The 17,440-nt window shown below is 37.9% G+C and overlaps 1 protein-coding gene across 1 annotated transcript in view; it reads left to right on the top strand.

Moving 5' to 3' along the window:
- The window catches only part of TBC1D1 (TBC1 (tre-2/USP6, BUB2, cdc16) domain family, member 1), a gene marked incomplete at its 5' end in the record, with an annotated part of 27,637 nt that extends 12,655 nt beyond the window's left edge, over window positions 1-14,982 (top strand). The window contains 8 exons of the mRNA XM_009078427.1: window positions 1,167-1,352; window positions 2,932-3,093; window positions 5,071-5,229; window positions 8,798-9,042; window positions 9,436-9,595; window positions 11,996-12,165; window positions 13,594-13,764; window positions 14,617-14,982. Coding sequence (XP_009076675.1) covers window positions 1,167-1,352; window positions 2,932-3,093; window positions 5,071-5,229; window positions 8,798-9,042; window positions 9,436-9,595; window positions 11,996-12,165; window positions 13,594-13,764; window positions 14,617-14,817 — 1,454 coding nt within the window. The remainder of the gene's footprint in view (window positions 1-1,166; window positions 1,353-2,931; window positions 3,094-5,070; window positions 5,230-8,797; window positions 9,043-9,435; window positions 9,596-11,995; window positions 12,166-13,593; window positions 13,765-14,616) is intronic.
- Window positions 14,983-17,440: the final 2,458 nt, after the last annotated feature.

The raw sequence follows: 17,440 nt of genomic DNA, 5'->3' as shown, positions 1-17,440 counted from the left end.
AATGCCCCTTCCCCAGGAGCTGTCTGAAATATCAGGCACAGATGTACTTGTCCTGGGCTGGAGAGTCTGGGGAATGGTTTTTGTTGCACTGACTTCAAAGCATTTTCTTGCATGGGTGAAGAAGTGATGGCTTCACATTGGGGATTTGGTAGGAAGAGATTGATTGTTTTGACCATTCATTTTCAATTTGGTGAATTGAGTGATTTTTCTTTTAGGCACAGGTTATATCAAAGACTACTGAGCCTTCAGAGATGTTGTATAAATCGGTAACATTAAGTGATACTCCAGCAGGTGTTAAGCAAACAAAGTAAAAGACTTTACACTTGTTACATCAATTACTTGTTTTAAAACAGCTTTATATACTCTTTGCCTAAAAAGAAACATTTTTTAAATTTGCCTGAGATTTATTTAATTTTTACTTTCTTTCCTGGCATTTTCAGCCTTCTTAAAATTACCCTGCATGCTTGACAGAAAGATACATTTTGTGGTAGACCAGCTGAAGCCAAAAGAAAAAGTGCAGAAGGTTATGATATGGTTAAAAGTTAGAAGTGAAAACAAACATGTCTTAAGTGCCTGTCTCCCTTTTAGCCTATTTACTTTAAGATCTGGTAATCAGCCCATTGTATGGCCCTAGGTGGTGGTGTGTTTGTGCAGCTAAGGGTGTGTTTTCTGTTAAACACACTTTAGAGATGATTCTTCAAATTATGTGGGTGCTGTATTTGATTTTATCTGCTATTTGAGTCATGCCAGGTTTCAGCTGCAGGTTATGTTTTTGTAATTTCTCAAACTTGCCTTTTGTTTTTGATTCCCTCCATGTAAAGCTGTAATTAGCAAGCTGTGGTCTTGGTGTGTGCTGCAATGTTTTTATCAGGTTATAGAAAAACATGTTCTAAGCTTTGGCCCATTTGTGTCTTACTCAGAAGCAGATTGTAAATCTGCTTGAAAGTGCCATTTGGGAAACTTTGCTTGGTATTGCTACCTCTTGTATATATATGTGTGTATGTGTAGAGGTAGATACAGATATATATATATATCTGTGAGTTTGTGTATCTATGTAGATGTGTGTATGTATATATATGTGTGTGTGTGTAATCTGTCAAACTGTGTGCCTTCATTTGCCTTTTTCTGACATTTAAGTCGTTCACAGCAGCTTCTCTTTTTTAAAGATTACTGTGAATTGGGAGAACTTCCACCCAGATCCCCACTGGAACCAGTATGTGAAGATGGACCTTTTGGGCCAGTGAAGGAGGAAAGGAAACGAACACCCCATGAGCTTCGTGAGCTGTGGAAGAAAGCCATTATTCAGCAGATACTGCTCCTCAGAATGGAAAAAGAAAACCAGAAGTTACAAGGTTGGTGAAGTTCTTGATTATACCCTACTGCAATACAAGTTCACCTTTTGTGGTAAATTAGGTTAGCAGACTATCTCCCTCAGCACTCACTAGTGCGTGTGATAATTGACACTTTTTTAATCACTTCATCATATTATTTGTTTATTTGATCTCTTTGTTTACTGTGATACTCTCTTAGCTTTACCATGACTGAGGTTTTTTAGGCTGGTGTCTAGAAACTCTCACGAGGAATTCAGCATGATCACTGTCATGAACTGAATTCTTTTCTACATTTGCATCCATAGGTCATTGTCTAAGCATTGATCATTGCAATGTTGTGTTTGGCCAGTCTTGAGGCTGAATGGAAGTTAAGGAGTAAGAGTTTTAAGTTTGGTAAATTTGCCATGAACTTGCCACAGTATATATCACTCCTTAGTGCTCTTTGTAGATTTGTCTTGGTTTCCTTAAAGAATTTTCTTTCATCCTTTTAGGAGTAGATGACTGACATACTTCTGTCTCATCTGAGCTACACCTTTTTTCTCCTCTCCCATTTTTTCTGTCTCAAGACCTGCACAAATTCACTCATCTGAGCTACACCTTTTTTCTCCTATTTTTTTCTGTCTCAAGACCTGCATGAATTCGTCCACTGTCACAAAAGATGCTTTATTATTTAGTTTTTATAAATACCATTAATAAACCATGTTTTCCAGGTACATTCTAGTACTAAAATGCCCCCACAGAAACAAATCTCAAAAGCTTTACCAGAAGTCTCTTAGAAATTCTCACTCCACTTCCAAACTTTGGAATTGCACACAACTACAGAATCATTTTCATTTTTGCCATGGTTCTTTGATGCTTTCCCATCTGTTGATTAATTATTTTAATCCCTTTTAGATAACACATGAAGATACAGTGCAATATTCTTGTAAATTGTAACCTGAGAAAAATCACTATTACAGTACATCTCTGCTTCAGGGGCTCTGATGATCTAAACTGTTGTATTTAATATTGAGATATGCATTGACCCTGGCTCTAACTTATTCACTGGAGAGAGAATTTTAAGAGAGTCTCATGTATATATAGTGCTTATAGTCCTATTTGTGTTCAGGGTTCTGTAATTTTCTATACTTGAACTTCCCTTTTTATGTAGTCTGTTAAATGTGAATGATCACCTTTAAAGTAATTTTTTTACTTTGTTATTAGTGCTTTGGAGTTGTATGCATAAGAAATAGATGACTGTACAGGATTTGTATTTTTATTTGCTGTAGGGCTTCTGCACTAATTTTTTTCTTAAGAGATGGGAAATTGAAAAGTCCTGTTAGTACAATCTTATGTTTATTTCATTAGTCATCATCTCTTGTGTTTCTTCATATTTAAGAGTTGACTAGTTGTAGGGAACTTAATTTAACTGGTCAAACACTGTTGATATTGCATATAAGATCTTTTAAAAAACAAACCAACCAACCAATCCCACCTCACAATCACAAAAATTGACATATGTAATGTTTCAGAGTTAAAAGGGTTTAATGAAGTTGCAAGTTAATCCATTTTACAAATAGTAACCAATATTAACTGCTACATTCTTGATGTCACTTCCCAGCTTCAGAAAACAATTTGCAGAACAGACGTCTGAAACTTGACTATGAAGAAATCACACCATGCTTAAAAGAAGTAACTTTGATTTGGGAAAAAATGTTGAGTACGCCTGGAAGGTCAAAGGTTAAATTTGATGTGGAAAAAATACACTCTGCTGTTGGGCAAGGTAAGCACAGTTTGTTATTCCAAGTTGCTGAAGTGCATGTAAGTTGTATGAGAAAAGGAATAGGGTGAGCTCTTAACCAGTCCTTACAACCAGATTCTCACTGGAGCTGTTCTGCTGGTTGCTGGCTAAACAAGTAACCATGTTTGGTACCATCATGGTTATGGGAATGCAAGTGCCAGTCCCTGGAGGTGGCAGCTGCAGTTGTATTACTGGAGCTATAACATTCATGTTTGAATAAAATTTGTCCTTACAGGAGAGCTTTACAGTCCCTCAATGTATTACAATTGATGCAATCTGATTTTGTAAATTAAAAGTTACAATTAAAGAAAAAGACCCTGGATAATGCCAAAGAATTGACTGTGTAAATAACTCAAGAAACATCTGCATTGCTGTCTGGAAATTCTCTGTTCCAAACTGAGTGCCATGTCTTATACAAACAGTATATGTGTGTATCTCTGCAGAACTGCCTTTTCTCTGAGTTCAACAATACCTTGTGCCTGCAAACACCATTTAGAGTCTTCCTTACAACCACAGGGCTGAGCAAGCAGCTCCTCTCTTAGCTGCAGAAAAAGTAATATAACCTAAGGATGTTTTTGCAAATGTACTAAGAAATTGGGTTCTTACTCAGTGTTGTTTGTGCCATGGTTGGTCCCAGAGGCCTTATGCTGAGTGCTGTCTGTAGCCAGTGGTGAAGATGGCTACTCCAGGGACCTTTTTATAGTTCTATACAAAGCTTTCCAACAGGTAAAGGAAGTGTCAAGAAGTAATGACCATTACAAGCTCAATATTTTAAATATTGCACCTAACTCTATGCAATTATACAAGCCGGTTAAACCAAATTGTCCATTTAAAATTACTAGGTAAGTCTAGATTTCTAACAATATCAAGGGCACCTAACTCTATGCAATTATACAAGCAGGTTAAACCAAATTGTCCATTTAAAATGACTAGGTAAGTCTAGATTTCTAACAAAATCAAAAGCTAATATGTTGTGTTATCTTTCCATGAAAGTTGTATGCTTGAGTCAGTTTTGATTTCCCCTATTGTTATTGTCCTCCATATGTTACATGTATTCCAGAGGAAAAAAAAGAAGTCCAAAATACCTAACATCGTAAGTTACTTCCAACTGTGTTACATGTATTCCAGAGGAAAAAAAAGTCCAAAATACCTAACATCATAAGTTACTTCCAACTGTAATACCTGGTTCCAGTGCATCATGGATTAGGCAAAATACTTTTCCAAATAATAGTGTATTGATTTCTTGTGTAGATGGTTTAGTAGTGTCAGTCTTGTGCTGAATAAATTATACTTTCCAAGCTTTACATATAGGTAAAAATAGAGGCTGCCATTACCTATGTGAAATAGTTAAGTAACATCATCCTTTTTATAGAGAAATAAATTCAAGCTTTAAAACATTGTTATATGTACTAGTCATTGAGCAAACCAATAGCAAAACTGAAATGCAGTACTTGTTTTCTGATGATCTGCCTGTGTTGTAGTCCCTAGATCACATTTCATTTGTACCTGTTTATACTGGTGTGTGTATCCTACCTGCCTAAAAATCCTAAAACCAGAGTTAGGCTGTGTTAGTGTAAAGTGTGAGTTTGTTCTATTGCAGTGCTTTACTGTGTACTTTGCATGGGAGATAAGCAAATAACCTCAGGGACAAGTGTGGCAATTTTTAATGCCTCTTCTAGTACTTATCCTATTGGATGTAAGCATTAATCTTAATCTTAGGCAGCCTACCCTGTTTCTACCTTCAATCTCTCCTGTTGAGATGCTGATGTCTTTTATTGGTTGAGGAAGTGTAAGCACTGTAGTTTAATCTGCTTCTCTGGTCCACTGGAGGTGGCAGATTGGAATCTGCTGGCATATCTAGCAGATACAGATCTTCAGTTCCTCAATCCTGTTAGCTCAGCTGTAGCTGAGCCCTCAGTAGGAGTACAAATTAATGGTTGAATTACTTTCTTCACTCAGGAGTACCACGGCACCACCGTGGGGAGATATGGAAGTTTCTAGCAGAGCAATACCACCTTAAACATCAGTTCCCCAGTAAACAACCACCAAAGGACATACCTTATAAAGAACTCCTGAAACAACTAACTTCCCAACAACATGCAATACTTATTGACCTGGGTAAGTATAGTAGTGCTCTGAAATGAAAACAAGGTAGATATTTCCTACTTTTTTTTGCAACACTTGGTAAAGTGAGTCAGAGTATCAAGGCAGTGCATAGAAAAAAAGGAATCTGATGGGAGAGGTGTGTTTCTACAGAAACTGGCATGAGCTGAGGTGGAAAGGGTGGTGGTTGATGCCACCTTCACTTTCCCCTACTTGACAGGCCTGCCAGGTTTCAGCTTGGCACTGGGAAAGTAGCACTCCAAGGAGCCTTAAATGCCAGCTGGGAATAGGCAGTTGCAATGTAGGTAAATTGTTTCCTTTCAGACTTTTCACACCAGTTCCAGTGCCAGATGGAGTCTTTTGTTTTTGAGAGAGACATTTGCATGCAACCAGAGATAATTTGCTAGCAATTACCTGTTGGTCAAGAATACCTGGGGTTGATATCCCTGGCATCAAAGGCTGGGATTCTGTTGCACTAAAGTGGTTCAGTCAGAGGTGACCAGTTTGGTTCTGGCTCAGTGAATTGAACACCCTTAGCAGAGGGGAGAGGGGTGGGACAAGCCCTGGACAGTAGGGAGCACAGTCAGGTCTGAGCTTGGTTGTCTCACGCAGCAGGTTGGGGTTTATTGGCTCAGCAAGCTGTTCCTATTTTCTGCCTGGTTCTGCACACAAATACTTTCTCATCTTAGCTGTGTGCTCTGCTTGTAGAAACAAATGACTGCATGTGTTGGCAAATTGGTAAGTTCATGGTGGTTTTTATGCAAGGTGTTGTTTTTGCCAGGGTGCCAGCACATTGGCTGAGGGAAGGATTGAGCCCTCTTCTTACAAATTAGGAAGCTGAAGGCTTCCTAGTGTTTCACATTGAAATAGAGCTGTGCTGCACAGTAACAGACAGCATAAGCAGATAGGCAGCTAGCAGGAATTTGCATGTTCTGACTTGTGTTCCTTCAGGCTATCAGAACTGTTTTCTCTTAAAATTTTTTAAGAATCCTTCTGAAAGCCTCCTCTTCTGCCTTGAAAGAAAAACCCATGTTCTTGCAACATGTGGTTGTAATATTTTAAAAAACTTTCCCAAATTAGGCTGTAGAGGTCTTGCTAACACAGTGTGAGCTAAAGCCATAGTAGTATTGCTCACACTTGGTTGAATTGATGCATCTTTAGCTGTAAGCAGTATTTCCTGAGAATGCACCCACATGGACACTGCTGGCCTCAAAGGTAAGGTACAGCAGCTTCTTTCCTGGCCCAGTTTGTGTCATGGTGCTATTTCATTACATAGACTAGAAAAAAACCACATAATTCTCTGAAGACTTTTATATGTATTTACTGTTGTGACCCCATCTGCACAACCACTGCAGTCACTGGGAATTTCAGGTCCTGAAGTCATGTTCAGTAAATGATTTCTGCTCTCAATAAGGTAGGGTAAACTGACTTCCAGATGCTATCAGTGTAGAAAACCATCTAGCACTGGGTGTTTGCTGAACACAAGATGCTATCAGTGTAGAAAACCATCTAGCATTGAGTGTTTGCTGAACACAATGGAAAATTATGTTTTGTTTCATTCCATTCTAAAAAAAATATTATAGTAGGTACTCCTCTCTCATTCTCGTGCTCTAGAGGTATCACAGTTCATTTAGAGTCTCTTTTGAGCAGGACCAGGAGGTCTTTTCTCCAAAGTAAAAGCTAAAATTGTTAATTAAGTCAACACCAGGGCACTTGGAAAGAAATCAGCTTGTGAGTTTAGCAGCTCTGATCCTCTTCAGTTTACTACTGGTTTTTAGAACTTCTTTGCATTTCTATGCTTGCTAAACTTGTATGTTTTTTTCCTTACTTACATGAAAGGAGCCTTGCTGCATGAGTGAGGCAGTACAGCTCTGCTTTTAGACTGTGCTGTAGTAACTTGTCATTCAAGCGAAGGGACACAAGCTCCTTCTCATTTGAAAGCTAGAAATATATTTCTTTTGTAACATTCAACTGACTCGATGGCTTGGGAGACCTACTCAGAACTGAATGCCAGTGTCCCATGTGACAGGTTAGAGCAGCTAGCAGATGGCAGGAGGACTCTGCCCTGGGCTTTGTTTTTGTGAAACAGGAGCTCTGATATTATCTGGCAGCACAGCAGCATTCCAGGAGCTAAAGGGTGGGGTGGTATTTAACAAGTGGGCAACCAAAAAACAAGCTCCACTTAATTCTAGAACAAAAGAGGTATTCAAATTTCTTCTCTGTTGAGGTATGTCACAGAGGAAATCTGATAGGTGGATGTTTTTTTTCCTAAAAATGAAAAATTCCCTTTTGGAAAAGTTTTTGAAAAAAAATCTGTAAAAGTGAAGTCTTCAATGTCTTTGTTCACAGAATCACAGAGTGGTTGAGATTAGAAGGGAGTTCTTAAGATTGTCTAGTCCAAACACCCCTGCTCAAAACAAGGTCTGCCCAGGATCATGTTTGCTCAGACTTTGAATATGTCCATAGATGGAGACTCCACAACCTTTTTGGGCAGCCTGTGCTAGTGTCTGACCACCCATACAATAATTAAAAAAAAGGGTTTTTTCAGTGATAGGTGGAATTTCCTGTGTTTCAAATTGAGTTTTTACTCACTGAGTAAATTTTATGGGTCAAACTGTGTAATTTGCCTCATTGCATTGGTTTGGTTCAAGGACACCAAATGCTGTACGAAAGTTTACAGATAAGCTAGTCTGGGGTGGAAGTCAGTATCTTGTTTTAGAACTAGAAATGGCTCAGTTGTGCTCCTACAGGTCTACACTTAGTGTAGTTTACCTTAGGCTGGTATTTAGAGACATGAGGAATAGATCCAAAAGCCCATTGCGACCAAGAGAAGGTTTTGCTCTGACATATGACTCCCACTCTCCAAGCACCAACACTTATGTTGGTGTTCACGAGGTGTCTCCTGGAGCTAGCACAGATGAGTGACAGGGCAGAACAACTAACCCCATGTGAAAGGGGATTTTTCTGCCAGGTTGGTGAACTGTATCAGCTCAAGCAAGAGTCTGAGCTTCATGGTGCAGGAAAGAAAGGATAAAGGGCCCGTAAGACTGTGAGGAACCAAGGCGAGGAGGGGCATGAAAAAATGCATTGACTGGAAAAAGAAAGACAAGAAGAAAAGAGAAAGGGAAGGGACCCCAGCCCAGATAGCTTGGAAATTCTAAGTCTGTGCCTGGATTCTAACAGTTGTCTAAAACCAAACACTTTTTAATCACGAAGGGAGAACTGGGTGACTCATCAAGCCACTGAATTCTGCCTCCCACTGTTACAGGCAACCAGTACCTATAAACCTTTTAACAGACTGATCAGGGACCACTGCTAAGTACCAGGTATTCAGCTGTTTCCAAACAGACTGTCCCCCATCCCCTTGACAATTCTAATTTTGCAATGACTGTAACAAAGCAGTAGTAGAGTGTGAGAGTCAGTCGTTAAGTTTCTTACAGTCTCCCTGTGAGTTGGCTCAGAATCTACTTTTCAAAAGAATCTACATTTTTGAAAGACTGTTTAATTTGATAACATTGCGAGGCTTGGGGGGTTTTGTTGTTTATTTTTTATTTTAAGTTGCTAACTTCAGCTCTTTTCACAGGGCGCACGTTTCCAACACATCCATACTTCTCAGCACAGCTGGGAGCTGGGCAGCTGTCACTCTACAATATTCTGAAGGCCTATTCACTTCTGGACCAGGAAGTAGGATATTGCCAGGGCCTTAGTTTTGTAGCAGGAGTTTTACTACTTCATATGAGTGAAGAAGATGCTTTTAAAATGCTGAAGTTTCTCATGTTTGACATGGGCCTGAGAAAACAGTATCGTCCCGACATGACAATTTTACAGGTAGGACTTAATGGTAATGTTAAATCATAATAATGCAATATAAATAACATTGTCAAAACCTGAAGGTGAGCATAAATTGAGTTCTCAAAATTAGGGAAGGATAATCTGGGAAAAGAATGCGTGATCTTAAATGCACTAGTTTTGAACCAAAAGCATAATAAGCATAAATAGGAAGAATTCTGTGCATTGTATGAGGTTCAGATGACCTTGCAAATGGGCCTTTCATGGGCTCACAAGTGACCCAGCTTGGGTTTTTCTTTTCTTCATGCAATGCTGTGCAAACATAGCTGACAAATCCCGTTCTCTGTTTCTAATAAGTTTGGAGCATGGACTTTGCTACTATGAGTGTTAAAGCATGTTTATTCTTAGCATCTTTCTTGTTATTCCATGCAGATCCAGATGTACCAACTGTCTCGACTTCTTCACGACTACCACAGAGATCTCTACAACCACCTAGAGGAACATGAGATTGGCCCCAGTCTGTATGCTGCTCCCTGGTTTCTCACCATGTTTGCTTCCCAGTTTCCCCTTGGATTTGTATCCAGAGTGTTTGGTAATTCTTCACAAAACTTCTGTTATTTTTGAAGTCTTATATTTGGAATCTTGTTATTAGAAACAGCACTATTATCCAACCTGTTTCAGACACTCAGGAGAAATATTTTACGTATTAGTGATGAACAGAAGGAAAACAACAGAAAAAACAATGGAGTGTGCAGTGTTTTAGTAAAATGGGAAGAGAGAGGAGGAAAGCAAATGACAGTCCCCAGCTGTCCTATCTTTTCAAAGTGCCTTGTGTATCCAGTGTAGTTGGATTTCTGCCTTAATACACAGCTTAGTATTTTCTGTCATTGGAGAACTGTAGAGCTTTAGAAAACAAAGATTTTGCATTAGAAAGCATAGATGCATGGCCTTCATACATCTGAGTTTAGATCAAGAAAAGCAAAGCATGTGTGATGAAACTGTTGACTCTGAAAAATCTGGTTTTTAGGAAGTTCAGCATGTTTGCAGTTTTTAATGTTTCAAAGTATTTAGTAATTTCCTTCAAAAAGCTTTTACTGGAACTATGTATGTCAAGAACACTGGACATTCTCTTACATTAGAAAGCAAGATATTATCTTTACCCATAGTAAAGACTCTGAAACACAACTTTAAACCTGAAAAAGGCTAGAGCTGTCACTTTGCTGTCATTAGCAGCATGGCAAGTTGGCATCCGATAATTTCTGACCTATATGTTCATACACTTTTGTGAAACATATATACATCTTCATCACTCACTTATTAGAACTTTTGGGATGAAAGTAACTGATCTAGAGGTTACTAAGACTCTCAGATTGCACTGCTGCTTTCTACATGGTATCTCTGAACTCTTGGTGCTTGAAGCTAGCTCACTGCTGTTTAATACAGTTGTTACAGACCACTTCCTTTGGATTTCCATCCTTTTTGCAGGACTCGTACAAGCAATATGTTAAAAGAAGTGGGCTAGACTGTTTTATGAATCAAATATCAAAACTGCTTTTAACTTCTTAATTATATGTCCAAACTTTCAACACTTCTCCTGAGCAGGATCTGATGAAAGTATAGCATTAAGAAAGATGTGTTCTTTTACCCCGTTTACTTATTAATAGAGGAGACTTGATAGAATAGTGTTTATTTTGTTTCAAGATTGTAGATAAAAATTCTTTTTTAATCCTGTAGACTGGCAGTTCTGCTGACATTAATTTGGGTACCTTCACTGCATTGTTGTTGGCTGGCAGCCATGTAATGGGAAGCATGGGTAGAGGATAAGAAACAGGTCTTTGTTAAGTACTTGCTGTTTTAAAGGAGAGAGGGATTTCAGCCCTGTGTTACCAGCTCAGCTCATATAGACATTCATTAACAACTTTTAGGTCACCTTGAGCTAATCTACATGTCATTATGGGGCAGGTGCTGAAGCACAAATATGCATTATTTTCAGCTGGGTTTTTTCACTTTATTTCCTAGCTTTCTTCAGCATTCCATGTCCTAATATAGAGCTTTCCCTATGAACCATTTTCCCATAGTTTTCACTTTCAGTAGAGACCTGGGGGACATGCCTGCTGTGTTACCACTTTTTAATCATTCCTGCCTTTGGAGTTCACATTAAAGTCAGCACAGAGTTGAAAAATATTGCACCACTTTTAGGACAAATGGTGACAAAGGGCAAGATATATGGTTAGTTATTACTTGTGCTTTTCTTTCTCAGAGGAAAAAAGAGAGAGTGAATTGAGTTATGACTTCAACATTACAAGCAAAAGAGCACAAGGGGGAATTTCATTAGGATACAAGTTTAGAAACAGGTTGCTCTTACTAAGAAAGGCAGTTGGTTTTTATATATTCTTCACTACATCAGAGATATCTGTAGTTTTGCCAGTGGTGTTTTTTTCTTTGTCTTTTTAGTCTTTTTTTTTCTTGCTTTATTTTATTATAGTTTTGCCAGTGGTGTTTTTTTCTTTTTCTTTTTAGTCTTTTTTTTTTCTTGCTTTATTTTATTTTTTTTTATTAAGGTGTCATTGGCTACTTTGTATGTGATGAATTAGGATTTTTAAAGGGCATCGGGATTAGAGTTTGGTTCATATTCCCATGGACATCAAAAAAACCCACTAACTACTGCATGCACAGAAAGTGGCAACACTGACAAACTTGTCTGCCTGGTTTATTGTATACTTACCTTAAGTTTTAATTGGATTTTTTTTTTTTGTGAAAACTCACAAAACAAATTAATGAATGATTGTGTTAGTCAAGTGTGCTATTCACAGTACTAATCTCAGTCCTATGAAACTTCTAAAGCCATAGTCAAAAGGACATGTCTGGCACAGTATATCTATGCTCCAGGTCACTATCCTGCGAAGATGTTGTCCTTGGACATTTTTCTGTTTTAATATTCTTGTCAAAAGATGTGTTTTCTTGATATACTGTCTTTTCTTTGTTCTCACAGATATGCTGTTTCTTCAAGGATCAGAAGCTATATTTAAAGTGGCTTTAAGCCTTTTGGGAAGCCACAAGCCCTTGATTCTGCAGCATGAGAACCTAGAAACTATTGTTGATTTTATTAAAAGCACTCTCCCCAACCTGGGTTTGGTACAGATGGAAAAGACCATTAGTCAGGTATGAAATAATCTGAACATACAAGAAGAATGCAAAGGAATGCTTTTCTTAACAAGTTCTTGATGGAAAAACCACAACAGTGTGCCACTTCAAGCTGAGAATTCTGTTATTGCAGTTCTGAAGATGTTGAAAGCATTTGGAAGCAGATGACTTTTATAGCAGCTTTGTATTTATACATGTTAGTTATCACTTTACGAAACCTTTAATGAAAATTAGTTTAACTTGGGGATTTTTTTCACTGAAGACTCTTACCCTCCAAGTCTCATTTCAGAAGCACAAGTTGACTTACAAATGTTGACTTTATTAATGAAATTTGAGGCCGGAATGTGCCTTCAGTTAGCTAGTTTTAAAGTCAAGCTTTTGATTTGCCTTGTGTTTCCCCCTTTCAGATTTGATACTCTGGTTATGACAGCAGGGATTTCCCTCCCTCCTCAGGAGCAGAGAGGCTGGAAGTGGCAGAGGTCATGAGGGGATTAGCATTTCTGCCCTGTTTAATTGCACTGCTTGTTTTTTTTGAAATTTCAACGGGGTGTGTTCACCAGAGATGCTCAAATCTACAGAAAATGAAAGTTCAATATGTGTAATCAAACTCAAAATCATAACCCAACCTTCTGTCCATAAATGCTCAGTATATATGTTTCTGCTGCTGCACAAGCATGAGAGAATTTTTATAGCCCTTGTAACGTGCGACAGAAACATTTCATAAACTGATGTTTTTGTTTTGTAGAGAAAGCAGATAAAATAGGAAATCATTCTTGTAATTTCAACAGGTATTTAAGACAGGATTTGGCATTTGGCTCGTTTCTAAAAGGAATGAAGTACAAGAGGTTTTAAAATAAAGAATAACCCTTGAACTTCTATTCTCAGGCTATTTTTTCAGATGCATTTTTAAATCAACTTCTGTTTCTTCTATGTTCTGTGATTGGCACACTTGTCCTTTTAACTTACCACCTTCTTCACTACTTTTAGAGGACATAAATACTTTAGGGATCTTGGGGTCATATTTACGAATAATTTGAAGGCAGATGCTTGCCAAAACCTAGAAAAAGGAAAATACAATAGCAGTTTTTTTCTTTGGGTCACTCTGTGCAACTCAGTTTATTCTTCTACTTTTAAAATAAAACGTTTTCTTAATATTCTTTTGTAAGACTGAGCATTCATTTCAGTGATTCACAGTTAACAGTGATAGAAATCTACTTTGACATTGCATAATGTTTCTGTTAAGTGTATTAGTGTAAGGATAGATTATTTCATTTTCCTCAGTCTTGACATTTCCAGAGTAGGAAGTGTGAATGCCAAAAAACCAAGTCCTTTTTTTGTATGCAGTGATTAGGTATATGTCTAGATCTAGATCCATAGATTTTAAAGCCTTGAAAGAGTTATGTTTTTGATCTGCACAGCACCTAATAATATTTTTATATACAACAGGTGTTTGAAATGGATATTGCCAAACAGTTGCAAGCTTATGAAGTTGAGTATCATGTGCTTCAGGATGAGCTTATAGATTCATCTTTAAATGACAATCAGAGACTGGATAAATTAGAAAAGGCAAACAGCAGCTTGCGCAAACAAAACTTTGATCTCCTGGAAGAGCTGCAGGTACAATTTATATTTCATATTTAATTAATGTTCTAATTTAGACACCCTTTCAGAAGAGACCATCCTACACCAAGTCACAAGAGAGACTGGTGTTTGGTCTAGTGACTTTGAAACATAAGCTCTTGAAGTTTTATTGCTCTTGTCTCCAGGTGTTATCTAGTGCTGAAACTTGCAAACAAGTATCTGATGTTGTCAAAGTACCTCAGCTACAGATCTCATGAGTTTGAAGGATGTAATACTTTGTTTTGCCATGAAGTAGAATGCCAATATGTGCAGCCTGTTGATGGAGGATTTTTGGAATTTTTCAGTATGTGTTTTCCATTTTGCCTCCAAACTGGCATTCACTGGACTCCATGTGGAGATGAAATGAGGGTGCAGCTTAACAGCTGAGTTGACTTTGCTTTGCAAAGCATGTGGAATTCAACAAATGTGGCTGGCCAAAAATGTCTCCCAACTGACCCATACAGAAACTTGTCTTGGCAGTTCTTTAGTATATGATTTGGAGACTTAGTAACTTTCTAATTTCATTACTTTGCATTATACTTTGAGTTTAATTGTGAACTAATCAAAGCAATCAAGTTGGGAGAGGGAAGTTTCTTGTTACAGGCAATATCATAGTTGTAGTCTAAAGTGCACAGATCTAATAACATTCATAGTTGTATTTACCTTTGCAATTTTTCATAATTTCTAAAGAGTTGTATTTACCTTTGCAATTTTTCATGATTTCTAAAGAATATATATATATTCATGTATCTTGAAAAAATTGTTCAAAGATGGTTTCAGTCCTTAATGAATTTACTTTTTTCCCCTTCCCATCCTTCCTCTCTTTCCTTTTTCTTTTTACTTTGATAGGTGGCTAATGGAAAAATCCAAAACCTTGAAGCCACAGTAGAGCTCTTACTGACCAACGAAGGCAAACTGAAGCAGTCCATTCTCACTCTTGAGCAGGAGAGAGCAGCTTTGCTGAAAGCAGTGGAAGACATGCAAAAAAAGATTGGTGATACAGATGGGAAGACTCTACTTACTAGACAAGAGCACATGGATGCTGACTGACATGCACAGTTGTATTGGAGCAGAGAAACTGAGCAAGAAACAAAGGGAAGAACTGAGTCTTTTTGTCATGATCCATGGGGATTTAACACCTTCATTGTACATGCCTTACTGTAGCAAAGCAAGTTACAGGCATGGGAGATTTCCATATCAGAGGAGCTGGTTTCTCATGGAGGAGACTCTTGTCTTCTTAGTACATAGAAATACTGTGAACAGTAAGATGCCACATAAATAATAAGTAGGAAAAACTTCATAGTGTGTGTAGTCATACACAGTACACTGTAAATATGTTATGGATTCTTCCATAAGTGCTTCTAAACCTAAGTGCTTTGGATTTGTCACACATTTTGTGTTGGGTTCACCACTGTGTTAAATAGCACATCCTTTAGAAGGTTCTTTGAAGAAATAGGGCAATGTAAAACCTTGGAATGGATGACTGGCCCCATTGCACCTATGCAGTGGTAACATTTACAGAGAGTTTTGTGATTGAACTTGCAATTTTTCACAGTGTAATTCCCCTACAGCTTGACTGGGTTCTGTTAATTACATTGTTGGAGCTTCAGACAAATGCTTCCTGATGCTTGAAGGTGTCAATCCATTGGACTCCAGGAGGCTGGACTTTATCATATGTAACTATGCATAATTGGGGGGTTGCCATCTGGTTTTTTATGATGTTGTTTTAGTATATTTTTTTGTTCTAACAACCATTAATTTAGTGTATTGTTAGTTGGCATTATCTGATAAACATACTGTATATAGTAACTGCATTGTTATTAACAAAATACACTGACATTGATATGGTGAAGCCTGTGACACTTACACCATCATCCATGGATTTATATTCAGACTCTTCAAGTTTCATCTTATTTATTTCTGATCTGCTGTATGATGTAAGACATCCTTTTGCTGGGAAACTAATGCTTGCTGTCATTTTTTTTTTTCTCTTTATTTGGTACTCTCTGTCCACCCATCCTGTAAGAAATGTTGTTCTTTAAGTGTTTCTCTGAAGGAGTGGAGGCATTTCAAGAACTGCATGTTGTGCCAGATATGCTTAAACAGTTTCATAAAGGGTATGGCAGTTCTAATTAGCACACCAGTCTTTTTGTAATGCATATTTCAGGTAAGATTACATATATAAAAACAGTGAAAGTAGTTTGCAGGCCAGGTAAAGCACCACTGTGCAATAATACCCATGGGTATCCAGTTGTTTGGGTTTGCTTCAGAGTTAAGAATAGTGACATAATTTTGTTTGGTCCCCAAGCAGAGAGTTAATAGGCATTGATGTTTTGTTATGGTGGAGATTAGCCCAGGAGCTGGGATTTTTTTTTTTTCTATGTTTCGTTCTTGCAAATCCACTTTGTATTCACTTAGTATTGAAATTCCAGATAAGTCATTTATTATTAATCCATTTACCTCTTATACTTTTTTTTATTTGGAAATCCATAGTGAAGCTCATGCTTCATGTTTTAAAATGTTGTCACAATGGACCTCATACTGTTAGAGCACTCAGTAATGTTGCATTTTTACTGCATAGTGCCATAATTCATACACTGACTTTTTAACAGGAGCAATAAAAATGATAATCTATGCCTACATCTATGTTCGTACATTTTTTGACATTTAAAAGTAAAAACACAGTTGGTGGGGTGGCAGTTCAGAACCATGGGAGATGAAACTTTCCCTGAAAGTACAGTACAGCCTACAGTGGTTAATTTCCATATGTACAGATAGAAAATTCATTCGTGCCCACAGAAAATTCAGCTCCCTGGTACAATGAAACAGTTGTATCTATATAGCCACAAAGGAAAAAGTTGCTTGTTATCTATTTACCACATTTGTGCATCCTGAGAATGGTGACTATAGTTCTCATCTAAGTGTGCTTATTTCTGGAATTACACAAATTCTCAATAAAAGGTTTTGGACTCGAAGTCTGAGGAAGGTGATATCACTTACCCAGTTCCTGACTTTGGAAAAGCTTGGGGCTTTTCCCTCTACAAGTATGAGAAAGAAGAAACAGAGCACAGAGCTAGGCCCAGATACTTGTTATTCCAACTACACTGTGGCTGAGCATCCTTAAGAATGTGTAAAATTAGATCTTCTGTTGTCTGAGTACCAGCAAGTGTCATCACATACTGTCTTCCATATGAACAGTAATTTCTGATTCAGAGAATATTGGAAAAAACCAAACACCTGCAAATCCATACACTGGATCCCTCAGTAGAAATCCTGGAAAATCCAAATTGAAGTAATCAAGGTTTTCTCTGTCTCACTTCTGCAGATAAAAATCACCAGCAGTGATGCATAGTCGTTGAGGAAAAGACAAGACAGTGAAGAAGGAAGGAAGGAATGTGCTGTATGGCTTCCAAAGGTGCATGACAAGGGCAGCAAGGGGTGCAGTGCAGTGTGAGCATGCTAGTCAATGACATGGATGCAGAAGTCCAGAGAAAAAGAGGTTAGCCTGAAATGTGGAAAGAACTAATGTGCAACAAGTTAAAGGCAGCTCCTCTGAAACCACAGCAGTGAACAGCACTGCACAGCTGGAGGACCTGCTGTGATGTGCTGTGGGCACCTGGTTCTGGTTTGGTTTTCTTCCAACAAGTGCAAGTGGTAGTTTGTGGTAGGTACC

Source organism: Acanthisitta chloris, unplaced genomic scaffold (genome assembly GCF_000695815.1).
Source record: "Acanthisitta chloris isolate BGI_N310 unplaced genomic scaffold, ASM69581v1 scaffold15567, whole genome shotgun sequence".
NCBI lineage: Eukaryota > Metazoa > Chordata > Aves > Passeriformes > Acanthisittidae > Acanthisitta > Acanthisitta chloris.
This window is presented reverse-complemented; position numbering and strand designations above follow the sequence as displayed.